The 15,947-nt window shown below is 52.8% G+C and overlaps 1 protein-coding gene across 2 annotated transcripts; it reads left to right on the top strand.

Moving 5' to 3' along the window:
- Nucleotides 1–9,946: 9,946 nt before the first annotated feature.
- Nucleotides 9,947–15,567, top strand: DYNLL2 (dynein light chain LC8-type 2). Of its 2 annotated transcripts, XM_030472431.1 has the most exons (3): nucleotides 9,947–10,073; nucleotides 13,397–13,535; nucleotides 15,163–15,567. In XM_030472431.1, the coding sequence occupies exons 2-3, from the start codon at nucleotides 13,404–13,406 to the stop codon at nucleotides 15,298–15,300; spliced, it is 270 nt and encodes an 89-aa protein (XP_030328291.1). In that variant the 5' UTR covers nucleotides 9,947–10,073; nucleotides 13,397–13,403; the 3' UTR covers nucleotides 15,301–15,567. The 2 variants fall into 2 exon arrangements, with proteins under 2 accessions (XP_030328291.1, XP_030328290.1); XM_030472430.1 differs by lacking the exon at nucleotides 9,947–10,073 and having other exon boundaries at nucleotides 13,375–13,535.
- Nucleotides 15,568–15,947: the final 380 nt, after the last annotated feature.

Here is a 15,947-nt window from a genome sequence, read left to right as displayed (position 1 = left end):
GAGATATTGAACTGCTTCATAATGGGGCCACTTGGTTTCATTTCGGGGCCGTGGCTGAGCTGGCTGCACCGCGGTTCTGTGAGCAGCTCCCATCACCTTCACCACTTGCCTGGCTCCATCAGACAAAACCTGTTTTTCCTAATCCTCGGACTGCACGATCCAGCTGGGATTAGCTTTGACTAATCTTAGTTGGTGGCAAAGTAACAATTCATCAAAGCTCAGATTGTTTGGGAGAAAACGGTCATTTTTACAACAGCGTCTTACGTTGTAACAGGGGGTTTTGAGAACGAAGCTTGGAATTGTCCAAACTTGCCGTTTCCCTCCCTTAACAGTTGTTGTGAATACGCTGCTCGAGTGGTTTCTCTTGGCATTTCGACAGTAACATGAAACTGCACAGACAGTCTTTGGAGATTGAAATGTAAAGCTCGTATTTTGGGGGCCTTTGGTTTTAAAGAGCTCCTCAAAGTTATCAAAGTTACTCATTTTCCTGTAGAAAAAAGATAGAAAAAATACAGTCTGTGCTTTTTCTGTCAGAGAAACTGAGCACAGATAAGCCAAGGGGAACGTGTGCAAGCTGGAAATGATTCCCATCAAGTGGATGGTGGCAGAGCTCGCTTTACTTATGTAGGTTTAGATGTCAGCACAACGATTTCACACATGCATGCTGCAGCACGTCTCGATGCAAACAGACACCACAGCGCGCTCCGACGACGTGATTTCCCCTGAAAGGACACACGCAGGTAGGGATTTAAAGCAGCAAAGCCACCCAGAGGAGCAGGCTGCAGGAGAACTCTGGTGTTTTGTGTAGATAACACCACCTGGATTCATGTCACGCCTGGCGGGCGCTGTGAAAATGCTCCTTTATAGACATTCTGAAGCATTGCTCTTTTTAGAGGTAGAACAGGCATCGCAGGGCTGGGGCATGGTGTGCTCAGCAGAGATGTGATCGTATGGAGCAGATGGCTGGGGTCCTGCCAGGACCATCCCTGCAGGACCACGAGCCACCTCATCACCCCACTCTGGTCTCTACCTTCCCAGTTGGCTGGAGGGACACAAGGAGATGGAACATAGTTAAATCCTATGTGGTATTTGCCTGGCTAGTAGCAATTAAAGGTTAATTTTAAAAACCCATTTTCAAATAAATAAAATTCAAGCTTTTGAAGTGATTTCTGCTCTCCTGTTTCTAATTTACTCTGATTTTCAGTGCCTGGTTTCACCTTTGATTCCCACATGCCCTGCACCATGTCTGGGGGCAAGAAGGGAAAGAGGCCATGGTTAGCACCGACTGAAAAGTTCAAATGACCCCCCCCCAAACCTGTTTTAATGGATTTCTTTCCCCGGGAAAACGTTTATGTTCCTACATAATGGAACATATGGATGTGGATGGAGGAAAATGTGGATGTGGATGGAGGAAAATGGATGCAAACTGTTAATGAAAATAAACCTGATGAGGAATAAATAGCAAAAAGGAGCATATCCATTTGGGTTGCTCATTTGAGAACGATCCTTGAGGTTAGGCAGAGACCTCAAGTGCTCCTTCGCTCCTCTTTCTGTTGCTGTTTTTATTTCCCTGTGCTTTTCCCGCAATTCCCTCCTTTCTCCTCGACACCTTCCCACGCCCCAGGCACCAGCGCCAGGAGCTCACTGACCCCATTCGACACCTCCTTTCCCACCACTTGTGCTTTGGCTCGGAGCAAGTGATGCTGTCCTGATACAGGGAACTGAAACAGTGAGTGGTGACAAAACACCGAGCGAGGCAGCTCCTGCAGCAGGAGCCCCATGCTGCTGGGCTGTTAAACAGGGTATTTGTCCATTACTGGTATTGATGGCTTCTTATTTGGTTCCTGGCATCCGGCACCTTCCCCACCAGGAAACCACATCAGCAAGCACACTGTGTTTAGACATCCTGTGGACTTCTTCACAGTGATTGTGCCACCGAGCCGAGCCCTGGGAGCGTGGGTAGAGCTGAATGTTTTTGTTCTCCAAAAATAACCCCCATTTGCTAGGCCTGAGTGGCTTCCAAAAGGAGGTTTTCCATCTTTCCATTAGCTTTCCATCAGAGAGCCGCCGGCAGCAGCGCTGTCCCCGCTCCCTCCTCAGCTCAGGGCTTTCAGTGATATCAGGATGCAGCCCCTGTGGCATCAGTGTGGGTTTGCTGAGTTCAATTTAATACGAGGAAATAGAATGAGTGAGAAAAGCATTAAAATGTGTTTCAAGCAGAATATTTTTCAATACAACTGAAGTTTTTGGAACTGTTGCATTGACAAGCATAGCTTCATGTGAACAGCTGAGAAGGGTGAAGGTAAAGGTGCAAAATCAACTGCTTTTAAATGAGCAAGTTAAACTATAGAGTCAGAAATGAGGAGTGGAAGCACCCTGACTGTCTGCTGCCGGCTGTTCTGCACCAAACTATGTGGGGCAAAGCAAAACCAACTCGATTTTCATGTCTTTTCTGGTACCAGGCTTACAGCCACGGTCTCGGGCCATCCCCTGCGAGGCTTTTTTGCTGTTAAGAGAAGAGGAAGAAAGAACAATGAATGTGTGCTGCCGGTCGTATGGGCGCACATAAAGCAGTGCCTCCATGTACTTTATTTGCTCTGAGAGCACCAGAGATGTCAGTGAGTATTTTTTTCCCTCTAGGGCTTTCTTTTTGTTATTATTCCCCTTTTAATTCCTCCTCATCGATGGCAGAAGGCAGCTTTGCTCCCTAACCGATTGCTTTGGAGTTAAACACAAGCTGAGCACTGTGATGGACTCAGAGTGAAGTGCCCTCTGAGCACTGGTGGGACTGGGCTGAACTGGAAGTGCACCTTCTAGACACCCATTTGGGGGTTCACATGAAGGAGAGGGGTTTGGGTGCTCACAGGAGCCCAGGGAACCCCGCTGCATCCCTGTTGCTCCACGGCACAGCCGTGTTTGCTGCGTGGAGCCCAGCACGGAGGCAGAGCCATCTGAGGCCAGTGAGGCTGTTTCCGAGGACACATGCCATCTGTGCGGAGGTTTGCTCTCCTCCACGGATGTTTCCTTGCCGTGGGACCTCAGCAGCTGCTGCATTCCCTTAAAAACCACCACCTCTGCAGGCTTTGCCAAGTCTGCTCACTAGAAACCTCTCCTCTTCCCTTGCCATGAAGTGCATTCCTGACACCTCCTCCCCGTCTCGCCATGAATAACCAGCACCTCTCACACTGGGAATGTGGCAGGACCCTGCCCACTAACTCCCACCCTGCGGGGTGCCAGGCAAGGGATGGGGTGCACTCGCAGCCCCAGGTGTGAGTTCCCCCACAATCTATCAACTCTGGTGTGTTTTGCTGTATTTCCACGGCAGATTAAGCAATAGGCAGAGTAACCTTAAGCATTCCTCTAATTAAAACAAAATCCCTGGTGGCCTCTTATATACAGAGAGATATTACAGACTTAAGGGATGTATAAAACGTGTATTATTGATTGGATGAAGTGTAGCAGCTCCTTCCGTGGGGTTCAGTGGGAGCATTAACAGAGGAGAGACCGGGCTGCTGAGGAGGGCAGGGAAGGTTTGGCTGGTGCTTTCACTGAGCCTGTGAACACTTGCCTGTGTAAATACATTTATATACAGAGCTCCCTTGCAAGGCATCACCTCCAGTGCCTGCCCCTCATTTCTGGTCCTGCTTTACTGGGTGTTTGAGGGTTTGTGGATTTGCACCCACAGTGGGTTGGTTCTAAATCCATTCACGATGGTCGTTTTTAGTATTGCAGGATCACTTCTGGTAAAGCCTCAGCAGTGATCAAAGGACGGGATGTGTTTTCCAGTGAGAAACAACCACTCAGAAGCTTTTTCAGGCTGATTTTGTGCTTAGTAAGTTGCTCCACCTCGAAGAACAACTCCAAGTAATGGGAGTGTGTAGTGGAAACGTCTGCCAGCCTGGATTAAAACGGCGCTGGCAGATGATGCTGTAGCTTCTGCAACATAAACATTACAGAAAAATAGTGTAAATATGGGGGATTCTGTCTTTTTTTTTCCCCCTCATTTCTTCCCTCATTCAGGCCAGGAACTGCTACAGCTTAAATAAATCACTGCAGACGTGAGACTGACCTAAATCGTTCCACACAGTGCAGACCTTCTCGCCTGCTTTTGGAGCAACTCGTATTTATACTGTGCCAGAACGGAGTTTAAGCTGTCTGTGTGGCAGTAGCTGCTTCCCACACCCCAGGGAGCTCGGGGGAAGGTGTGAGATCAGCTCCCGTGTGGCTGCTGGGGAGACGGAACCACCAGCTCCGCGGGTATTTGTGGTGCTGCAGCATCCCATGCTTGGCGCTGGTGGGATTCCCTGCCCTGTGTGGGAATGCTGCTTTGCATCCAACTGGGTCGTGCACAAGTGTCCAATTAATTAAGGCGCAAGTGTCTAATCAGTGAATGCACAAGTGCCCAGTTCATTTACATTTCAGCACCCAAGGTGCTCATGCATTAGCACCCAATTAGTGCATCAGCACCTAATTAGTTCTCTCATGAGTGCCCGGGAGGTGCATGAGTGCCTGACCAGCACAGGAGCAACCAAAAAGGTCCTGTAGTGAACCTGCACAGAGTCACAGTGAGCTCATGCACAAGTGCAGGATTAGTCCATGCATGAATTCCCCATAATCCATGCATGAATGCCTAATTACCGCACGCATGAGCCCCCAGTTAGTGGGTGCATGAGCACCCATGGAGTCCATGCATGGGCACACAGTTGGTTTGCAGATGGATGCGCAGTTAGGGTGTGCATGGCTGTTGAACTATTCCATGCATGAGCACCAAGTGATTTACGTGTGGTTTCCCAGCTGGTTCCCGGAGCAGGAACACCCCGTGGGGCTGCAGCCTGTGGCTCACAGCAGAGCAGGAAGGAGGGAACACACAGAGAGGCTGCTGTGGATGTGCTGCAGCAGTGCAGGAGGAAACCCCAACCCTGCGGCCACCCCAAAGCAAGCTGGCATTGCCCTGGCACCCCGAGCTCATCTACGGGCGATGCTGTGCTCTGCTTGACCACAAAACCAGCCCTGGTGAGCACTGTGGCTCACAGGAGGGTGCAGTAGAGGGTCCCAACAGCACTTCCAGCCTTAAGAGATTTAGGAAGCCTTTGATGTGCAAGCAGGGCCCCTTGTAGATAAAATACCAGTTGGCCTTAGGGCTTGTGCTGGAGCACCCAGCTCAAATGAGAGGGAGGATAGAAAAGGAAAAAATTGAGAAACTCAAGCGAAGAAGTAAAATTAACACTTGTCCTTGTCCTGGCCCTGCAGGACCACGGTGTCTGTGTCCCAAAACCCCTCTGTCTCATGGTCAGACTGGGACCTCTGCTAAACTAGAAGCTGAAGGCATGGTCACACAGCATGTGGCCTTGACGTGGCTCTTCCTTCGGTGTTTGTGTTGTCTCCAAACCCATCTTTCACTTCGGGACAGACCAGATGATGGCGGTTCCCAGCTCTCTGCACCCAGCTGGTGTGGGAGCCGGGGCTGGGCTGCGTCACCCCTCATCCCTCCGCATGCACAAAGGCAGTTGTTGTGTTCCTAACAGGACCCTGCTGAGATTCCAGGCTCTTATTTACAGCTCCTGCATGAACTGCACACCGCAAGTCACTTGAAAAAACTTGGAGCGAGCGGATGACCTGAATACATATTAATAAGGCTCACAAGTGGTTTAGTATTAGTTTTTCCTCTCTCGCTTGCGGGATGCCAAGGATACCTCCTGGAAAGCCAGGTTTAGACAAGAAGCCGTCTACAGCTTGTCACAGTTTTAAGCCCGTTTGCCTTGGAGATGAGCCCAGGCTGCCCTGCCGTGGTGCCACGCTGCAGCTACCGCTGCTCCGGGGCAGGCCCAAAAGGAGACGTGAACAATAGTTCTGTGCATGCCAGAGGCACCAAAGGGCCGTGGTGGCTTTGGGGACAGGGCATTGCATGGCCCGAGGCTGCGTTTTGGGGTTTGAGACCCACTGATCCCAGCAGTGATAATGGGTAGTGGCCCTCTTCCCAGTGGGGGAACATGGGGGACAGTTCCAGGTCTGGTTTTCCTGCCCTCTGGACTGAAAGCCTTTGCAGATCAGGCAGGGATGAGGTGCTCAGAGCATCAGGCACAAGGAGAACCTGGTTCCCATTCCCCAGGGGATGTGAGGGTAACCCATGGGAGACAGAAATGCACCCAGACTGGATCTGTGCCCCAAAGAGGATGGCAGGTAGTGCAAACACTCTATCATCCCAAATTTGTGAACCAAAAATTGGGGGACTTGGGGTCTGATATTGATGTTAACAAAGTGCTTATGGTCACCAAACCCTCAGCATCAGCAGTGGCAGGTCCCCGCTGGAGTTTTACAGAGCACTTCCTTTTGTAGGGCATTTTCTTTTGCCACGGGATTTATCCAGGTTCTATAGCAGGATTCAGGGAGACAATAACGTACATTAACCAGGGCGCTGAAAACTGCTTCGCAGACAAGATTGATCAAAGCACAGCTCAGGACTGATCACAAACCCTCCCCTATGCAGTTTGCAAAGCACTTGCCAAAACAATCAACTCCTGGTACAAAAGAACGGGTGAGGATGTGGCTCCAGCAGCCGGGAAGCTGGTGGATGGGGACTGCAGCCTGCGGAAGGGCAAATCCAGCTCACCCCAAGGGTGCCTCATGGATGGGCTGTCACTTGCAGGGGAGAATAAAGCATCTTGTGAGGGGTCAGACCCTGCGAGGCTCCCCCCTGGCAGGAGCTGGGTGCGGGCTGAGCTGCTGGCAGCACTTCCCTCTCACCCTTAGGTCTCGTTTCAGCGCAGTTGCTTTGCAGCGCATCTCTGCAAGGAGCTGCCGGCTCTCTGCTCGATGCCTCAGCCACAGGAGGATGATTATCGGTGATTGCAATGTCACCAGACAGGAAGAGTGCCCGCAGCGTGTGGTGTTCGTGCTCCAGCTGCAGCAGGCAGGGCCTGACAGAGCGGGTTTGTGTTGATATGATGAAGTGGCCAAATCTCCCTTAGTGCGGAGGAGCAGCTCTGCTCCCGGGGGCCTGGTGCTCACACACACCCCCTGGGACATGTGGGGAGAGCGAGGAGGGGAATTAATAAAAGAAGGGGCTATATTTGTGCTGGTTTTATTGATTATTGGCAAAAGGCCGACTGATGGTGGAGCCTGGAGAAGCACAAGGAGGTGAGCAGAGGTGCAGGAGACATGAGGGAAGGAGACAAAAGTGACATTTCTACAGTCGTCTACTACAGACACATGCTACAAAACACATCGGTGTGCCATGCCCATGGGGGGACAGAGCAGAAATAACGGGCTAAGTTATAGCAAAGTGGGTTTAGATTAAATAAGAGGAAAAATCTCCTGCAGGGATGTTCCTGTGGAGGTGCGGGATGGATGCAGGGCTGGTGGGATGCTGCAGCCACACTCTGAGCCCAGCCTTTGCATCCCAGACCTCTGCGTTTCTTATGGCAGATGTGCACAAAGTCTGTGGGGTTTGACTTAAAATCACCTGGGGTTGGAAACGTGTCCCACGGGAAACACATGGCCAAGGGGCAGGAGCAGAGCCTTAGATGGCAAATGGCTCCTCGCTGCCAGGCCCTTTTCCTGTGACTCCCTGTGAAGTGCCTTATATAGTGACTCAGAGGAATTTCTAAATAAATGCTGTTTGTCACTATTCAGGAACGCAGCTCCTTCCGTGGCATCTGGAGCACTTTATTCCATCAAGGCTGTGCTCCTCCACATGCCAAGGGCAGCACCAAGCCACAGCCAGGCTGCGCCGGGCAGGAGTACAGCTCCTCCACCTCCTCTTGCTGCGGGCTCTTTGGGGAAGGAGGCAGGATGGATCTGGGATGGGGTTACAGCAGCAGCCACCAATGCTGGAGCCAGCTCTGGGGACCAGACTGCCCTGACGTGGTCTTTCCCCACTCCTCAGCCCTGAGACCAGCACCTCGGCCCCCTCCAGATACATGGAAACAGCACCATAACAGTATTTACTCCTGCTGCCGCTGAGATGGGAGCTCATAAAGGGCTGTAGCTAAGCCTGTTACTGCATTAGCACCGGCATCCAAAGCAGCCAAAGGCAGGGGCCCGGCTGGGGTGGCCTGTGCTGACCCAGAGCATGTCACTGGGTGCAGGGCATTGCCTGCATCCCAGCAGGATGGGCACTGCCTGCTCCCCTTCCTGCAGACAAGAGCAAGGAAAACCAACCTGCAGGAGGAAGCAGGAAAAACACTGCTCCAGGGGTGCAGGGAGAGCATCAGCTCTTTCTCAGAGCAGTGCAGAGGGATCTCTGTGTTTAAGCCTGAGGCTGCAGTTTGATGGCTGCAGCCCAGCCCTCTGTTCTGGCTGTGTATTTATTTATTGACACTTTGCTTCTGGGCCCGAGCACCTCTGGTGCTGCCCCGGGATGTCCACAGCTCCCATGTGTGTGGTGCTGGGCAGAGAGCAGGGACCCACAGCCAATTCCCAACTGATGCACTTGATGCATTTGAGCTCTGAGAGGCTGCTGATGCCCTCAGATTATCCATCTGAAGGCTGGAGGTCAGCTCCTCTACCACCAGAAGTGGTTTTACAAACTTAGTGCAGCTTTAGTCCTCGCTTTCTTTTCTGCTGCTGTCTGGCTTCTGCTATCTTAGTGCTGAAGCTCAGGTCTATTTGGGAATAGTAACTACTTTATTTGCTGGCGAGAGTTTTGACCAGTATCTCAGAGGCTGCAAAGGTCACACCATGAAATAGCCATACCATTAGCAAGAAAGGATCAGCCTGTTCCCGAGCTGCCTGCTCAGGAGGCAATGCACAGACATGAAGTGAACTCCAACCTGTCCCCCGAGTGCTGTTACCAGCTGTAGGCTTGTCCTCCCTGAGCAATCCCATTAGATAGATTTTAGTACCTGGTTCTCAAGGCCACGCGTGCAATTAAAAGTGGTCTCGTTAAGAGCCGGATGAGCGCAGGCAGCACCATCTCCATCTCACCGCTGTTCTCACCGGGACAGCGCAGGAACTGGGACTGTGTTTTGCCAGGCTTTTCTTCAGGTGGTTCCTTTCACTTGGCACCTCTGCTCAGGTGAAATGGAGCAACCAAAGCAGGAGGCGGCCGTGGGCCCTGGCGGACGGGCCCATGGGGCAAGAGCACGTTTATCGAGGGCAGGAGCTCCAAGGGGCCAAAGCAGCGGCATGACACCGATGTGCCAGGATCTTGCTGTGCTCGCCCGCTGCCAGCCCCGGCGCAGGACCCCATGAGACGCGTGTGCAGCAGATGGGTTCGAGCGTGAGTCTCCTTCGCTGCTTCCCACCCTGAGGTGTACCCACAACGATAGCATGAGGTTTGACTGGCAGCCCCAGGGGTCCTGCCACAGGGCTGCTGGTGGATTCACAGCACTGGGTCAGCCTTTCAGCCTGCTCCGGTGGCACCGGCACCTGCTGAGCTGCTAAAGCTGAGCTTTACTACGGCTTTCCTCCAGGGAGAGCAGTAATGCAAACCAGCGTACCACAGTGCTGCACCGGGCTTCTCCCTGGACGCCGGGGTGAACAGAGCTCGGCAGCTACCCCCGAGGAGACCAGGTCTACCCGAGGCAGTCCGCCCCTCCCAGGGGCTCATGGTCACCTGGGATCGGGGTCCCCAGGGCAGAGGGGACTCCCACAGAGGCGCCATGGCTCCCTGAGGCAGCAGACACCGCTCCAACGTGATGAGCCCGCCCGGGATCGGGGTCCTGGGGCCGGGCCTGAGGGGTCCCCTCGGCCCCAGCCCCGGCCCCTCACAGCAGCGGGACAGCCCCGCCCCCGCGAGGCCCCGCCCCGCCCCGCGCTCGCCCCGCGGCATTGTGGGATGAAACAGGATGTAGGCAGAACAGCGCGGGCGGACGGGCCGGGGCGGCGGGTAGCGCCGTAGCTCAGCCAATAGGAGCGGGGCGTGCGGGGAAGTGTAGCCAATGGGAGAGCGACGGGCCGCGCGCCGCAGCGGGCGGGGCGGTATTTGAGCTCGGCGCGGCGGTGAGGCGCAGAGCGCGCGGCGCGGCGCAGGGAGCAGAGCGGGCAGAGGCGGAGCGGCTCCGGGCCTCCTCACACCTCCTTCTCGTCCGTGCCGTGCCTCGCCCTCCCGGGGTGGCCCTGTCACTGTGAAGGTGAGCGACACCCTCCGCCGACCCGGCTGGTGGGCACCGGTCGTTTCCGTGTGCGAGGAGGTGGCGGCGGGGCCACCCGGGGTGGGTGGCGGTGGGGGTCGCGGTTGTGGCAGGCCGGCGGTTGTGGCAGGCCGGCGGTTGCGGCCTGTAGGGAGCTCCCGGCGGCGCTCGGAGCCCGCCCCACCCCGGTGGTTTGTTGCCGGCCCCGCTCCGGGCAAGGTCACCGCTGCCTCGGGCGGCTCCGGGGCTCCCCCCGTGAAGGTCACGCGGGGCTCGGGCCTGCACATGCGCCCGGCTCCTGGGAGCGTCTCCCCGGGCCCCCTTGTGCCGTGGTGGGGAAGGGGCTGTGCCGCACCTCTTTCCTAGGGTCGTGGTTGAGGAAGCGGTAGGTGCTGGGCTTGGGCCTCATCACCATCCTCGGGCTCCATGCTGTCCTGGTGGGTGCTGGGCTTGGGCACTGTCCTGCCCAGTGGGGGAAAGAGTGTGCGTGTGGGGCTTGTATCTCATCCCCTTTCCAAAGCTGCATCTTGTCCTGGTGAGGGAAAGAGCAGGTGCTGAGCTTGAGCATCTTTCAGCTCCCAAAGTGCCATCCTGTCCTGCTGGGGGAGTGGTTGGGTGCTGGACTTGGCTCTTATACTCCTTCCAAGAGCTCATCCTGCCCTGGTGAGGGAAGGGTTGGGTTCTCGTTTAGGCCTAACCCCTGTCCCAGGACTTTATCCTGCTCTGAAGTGGCTGCTGGGGCTGTGGCCTCTTCTTCCTCCTTCAAGACCCTGTCCTGCCCTAGACCAAGGAAGGGGTGGCTGCTGGAGCTGTACTATTCCCACTGCCAACCCTACCCTGTCCTGGGCTGGATTCTGGGGCCTTGTGGTTTTCTTCAGAGGGCTAAACTGGTGAGGCCCTGATGGCCAGCCCTGATCTTGTAGTTTAGGGAAGAGAGGTGTATGTGGTGCTGCTAGGCTGCTTGTGGGGAGGATGCCTCTGTAACCCCATGGGGTAATGAGCTGAGGCTGGGGCCCTGCTCTGTGGTGTGCAGGGGGGTGGAATGGAGTAACCCTTGGAGCTGCTCCCTGTCCCACGATGGGTGCAGGGGACCCTCCCTGCAGCAGCACAGCCGGCTGCCAGGCCCTGCTGTGGGTTGGCTTGTGAAGGATGCTGTGCCCCGGAGCATTGTGGTGTGGGGAGGGCAGCACTTGCAGCTCTACTGAAGGAGAATCCTTTTGCTTTTCTATGGCGCTGTTGGCCCTCGGCAGCACGGGCCTGCACTGAGATGCTCCTTGCCTAAACAATGAGGAAGGAAGGTGCTTTTTGCAGGTCACTCCGTGGCTGGTTATGTAATGGCAAATGCCCTCTGAACTCGGCGTGCAGCGGAGGTGTGTGAAGACTTGACGTGTGTGAGAGCTTGCCTCTCCCCTTCCCCTAAAGACGCTTTCGTGGAAGCATGACCCACGAGTGAATTTCTACTACTTCCCTTTTCCTGTGGGCTGAACCTCCAGAAGACTTTCTCCAAGAGATTGCCAGATTCCTGGATAGTGACTATAAATCTACAGGCAGTTGGTTGGGCTGCTGTGAGCCACGTCTTGTCCTGCTGGGCTTTCTGGGGCTCTGGCTTAAACCACAGCATGGAGGGGAACAAACTGCCTGGAAGTGGCTTTTCCAGAGCTGTGGTAGAGGCGTGTGCTCTCTGCTGGCATTTGAGCTCAGTTCCTGTCATTCCTCCTGATGCTATTAGTGTATGTTAATAGCAGTGCTCTATTAAACGTTGTATCTAAAACGTATAAATTAAGGTTGCAATAGAAGCCTTCAACTGCAGGCAGAGTGAAGAATTGAAGTATTGTAATCATAGGGCTGCAATTATGTAACTGGATTCTCTTTCTCTCTGGGTAGCAGGCTCCTTTAATTGCTGTAACAAAGCTACTCCTTCAGTTTTCTGGGACTATTCCAGGAAGTGATCATTGCAGCAGATTTTCTTCACTCCCCAGTAGAGCTAAAAATGTGTAGTTTCACTATTTCAAAACATGCTTGGTAGTATCATTCAAGACCTACAGCGCTCTAAAAAGACTTAGGAAACTTAGTGGTGCTCTGCAGGCTTCATTGGAGGCACTCCTTGTCATTAAGAAGCTTCTTCCCACAAAGTTTTAACATGTTCTGGTAAGAGCTGCTGTCCAGGTGAGCAGCTGTGCTCCTTCTTGTGAAGACCTTTGCTTGACTGGTCCCCTAGTTAACATGTGCCCCCTGACTGGGCCTCACGTGGCTGGGGGGCCAGGGGTCTGTTGGAGAATGGCAGCCAGCAGCAGGACTGCACAGGACTCCTTCCGCAGGGCAAGTGGTGTGGCCTTTGCTCGAAGAGAGGCTGCAGGGCTGGGGTGGCTTTCTAGAATAATACTAATGGCACTGGAAATTTCCCGGTGCTGAATGTCTCCCTGGGAAGGCCATGGCAGATCTATGTGTAAGTGGCTTCAGTGACTGCTCTGACACACCTGAACTACCACAGAGTGAAGGGGGCTTCATGCTCAGCTGTAGTACACAGCTTTTGAGTTTTACTAGCACTGGCATGCTGGTGTCTAGCATCTGTGCTGTGATCCTCAGGTGGGAGGGCAAAAAGGAGGCTGCTTTGCCAGGCCCTGGCTGTGCCAGCTCTGTGGTGGGGCTTGCTTCCCCTGCCCCCGTCTCTAGGCTGCAGCATGGTGTTAACCTGTTTCTAGCTCGTCAGACCGGCTTTGTCCCGTGGGAACAGCTGAAGTCTGGGTTTCTGTGGCAAAGCAGCAGTGAGGTGAGGGAATGATGATAGGCTGAATGTGGAACACCACCACTCTTCCAGGCTAAACTAGCAGTGCTAACTATAACTCCTGGGATGGCGGTGGAATAAAAGCATTGCTGCTAACATGCTTCCTGAGCCTCCCTGCTGGTGGTGGGCAGTCTGGGATCTTGCAAGGCTCTGAACAGATGATGCTCCAAACCACTGATGCTCCTGGAAGGCAAACTTGGCTTTAGCCTACTGATCTATAGGAAGGTTCTGGCTCTCTGCAGATTCCGTCTCCTCCCACACAGTAAGCTTTTTCTGCACGTATTTAATGCAGGTGTTGATGTTGGACTATCTTTGATCTAACCTCCAGACAGTGCCAGTGCTACAGTGCTCCAGCTGCAAGGTGCACCTTAGCCTACAGGGACTACTGTAGGCTACCCTCTTAAACTCACCCTGGCTGTAACAGGGGTTCTGTAGTTTCTGCTGGTGACGCAGCCTGCCATAGAAAGGACAACCTCTAATGCACAAGAAGCTTCTCCTGCCTTGGGAAGGAATTAAAAGATTCTATGTTCTGTCTTAGGTTCACGATGTCTGACAGAAAGGCTGTGATCAAGAATGCGGACATGTCTGAGGACATGCAGCAAGATGCTGTGGACTGTGCTACACAGGCAATGGAGAAGTACAACATAGAAAAGGACATTGCAGCATATATAAAGAAGGTAACTACGGGATGAGGGGGCTGCTCTGGCTGAGACTTCCTGAAGCTGTTAAGTATGTGTGCCTGTTGTGAGCCTGAGTGTCTGAGACTTCATCTGTGTGTGCTCGGAGGGAGAAGGTGCTTTCTTCTTGGCTTTTTTTACTGCTGTTCCCAAGAGGATGGAATGACTTCTCCAAGGTCAGAGAAGGGCTCTTGGCAAGCTCTGAGCAGTGTTGAGTGCTGTCCCTCTGGATTTGCCAGCCTAGAAAGAGCTGGCAAACTGCACTCTCTGTTTAGGACTTGCTCCAGAGATGCTGCTGCTTCTCTTGCAGTACCAGTGCAGGGTGGGATTACTGATTCACTCAAAGTGGGCAGCCGTGCACGTGCAGTTCTCCCCGCTGTGTTCCCGGCACTGGGGTGGGTGGTGTGGGGGAGGATGGGGCCTTGAGCTGTCTGGTGGGATTGTGCAAGGTGCTGCTTTAAAAACATGCAGGCAGCTGCCCTGGCTTGTGAAGAGGTGTCTCCTCCTGTGCAGGAGCTCATGCTTGATGGCATCCGGGGAGCTGTCAGTTCCCTCTGTAGCCACTTCTCTGAATGGTCAGGCAAAGAGCTTCTGAAGGAGGAAGTGTGACTTCATAGTGCAGTCCTGGCACCTGGCTTTTGGGCCTTGCTTGTAATCTAAGCTTGAGTAGAAAGGATTCAAAGGTGTCTCCTAACCTCTCTGATCACTTTGAGGCAAGACTTATCTCAAACTGCTTGGGGCAATGCAGCCTGTAAAGTGAGTGAGTGCAACAAAAAAGGCATCTGAAAAGAAGCTGGCCTTTATTTCCTGTGAGGGTGTTGGGAGGAGGAATGCAATTTGGTGGCCCTTCATGCCCTGGCAAGAAAGCCTCTTCCTTACTTCAAAGGTTACCTGCAAAGAGCTCAAACTGTCTTGCTGCTGTCTGAGGGCTAACACTGGCTTTAATCTTGAATGTTTGGTCTGTTCTTTTGGCTCTGTCTTGGTGGAGGAAAGGGTGTTCTTGGGAGTTGTGTATTAACTAGAGGGAAGAAAATGGTCTTTAACCCCATCTAACCTGCAAAGTAGAAGACTATTAAGCCAGCATTCAGCTTGCTCACCTCTGACCTCTTAGGTCTCCATGTGCTGCCTGGCCTGTGAATTTGCCTGCTTGCTTTCAGTGCACAGTTTCTCCCCTTTATGTGAAGAGACCCAAACAGCAAAAGCCAGACTTCTCCTTCCTTTTTTTAGGTGACCTTTAAGCTCAAATGCTTTGCTGGAGCAGACATGCCAGAATCTTATTTTTTGTGAGTGGGTTTGGAATGGGAGAGGAGAAATATTCCCCTGAGCTAGCCTACACGCAGGGCTTGAATAGACTGTACCAAGGAGAGCTCTTGTGTCTGCTTGTCCTGCCCAGGGCTGATGAGTGCTCCAAGTCTCAGGAGCTGATTTGCTTGTGTTAGATCCTTCAAACTATCCTGTGCAGAAGGCTGGTTGCTTAATATGATAGTGTTTTGCAGTGGGGAATCAAAAGATGCTGGAGGTGGGAGTAGAGGCAATAGTGTGTGGACAGAACCAGCTAAGAATTTGTGCTTAGAACTATTTTCATGTGGGCTTTCTTGGCCTTAATGCCTCTCTTCTCTTTCTTCAGGAATTTGACAAGAAATACAACCCAACTTGGCACTGCATTGTTGGCAGAAACTTTGGCAGCTATGTAACACACGAGACAAAGCACTTCATCTATTTTTACTTGGGTCAGGTTGCAATTCTTCTCTTCAAGTCTGGATAGGAAGTAGGAGCAGGTGAAATTTGGACTGTAATGCACTGATGGCTGAAGCCACGACTCCCTTTAACATGGCTATGCCGCTGCATGGACTGTATACTATATTTAATGTGTATATGTTGCAGTAAAAATCTACTTCTGTTTAGTTGCCTGGGAAGAAGGCGGCATTTTTTTGTTACTGCTTTTTTTGGTTGTATTGCACTAGGAAACCTGTAAATGCTTAAAACAATGGCCTTTACGTGGGAAGAAATAAAACTATTCCACAACAGCTCCCTCAGTGGTAACTCCTTCTTTGAGGCTGGGAAAACTTCTTTGGGCAGGCCAAAAGATCCTGACTTCCTTACTGAGTTTTATTAGACTGTTAATCTTGTAAAGAGGAGCAAAGCCAGTGTGAGCCTCTGTACCCACCCTGCAGACTGTAGAGAGCTGGCTCTCCCAGTAACCTCAGTGCAGGTACTTAGACCTTCCCTGAAAGCTGGTGGGGTGGCTCTTGATTACGTGGCTTTCACACACAAGTTGAACTCCACCTCGGACTGGGATAAACAGGCTTGCAGCTGGCACCCTCGGTGTTCTCTTTCAGTGTCCATCACTGTATTTTTGGCGCTGCTGAAACATTGACCTAGACTTGTAAGCGACTCAGCCTGGTCTAGAAG

The sequence above is a fragment of the Strigops habroptila genome, assembly GCF_004027225.2.
Source record: "Strigops habroptila isolate Jane chromosome 13 unlocalized genomic scaffold, bStrHab1.2.pri S16, whole genome shotgun sequence".
NCBI classification, from domain to species: domain Eukaryota; kingdom Metazoa; phylum Chordata; class Aves; order Psittaciformes; family Psittacidae; genus Strigops; species Strigops habroptila.
Note: the sequence above shows the minus strand (reverse complement) of the source record. Positions and strands in the feature narration are given on the sequence as shown.

Excerpts from the sequence above, each read along its gene's own strand:
- DYNLL2 (XM_030472430.1), top strand. The coding sequence starts at position 13,383 with ATGTTCTGTCTTAGGTTCACGATGTCTGACAGAAAGGCTGTGATCAAG. Across the intron at positions 13,536-15,162 it reads TTGCAGCATATATAAAGAAG|GAATTTGACAAGAAATACAA; the intron begins GTAACTACGGGA and ends CTCTTTCTTCAG.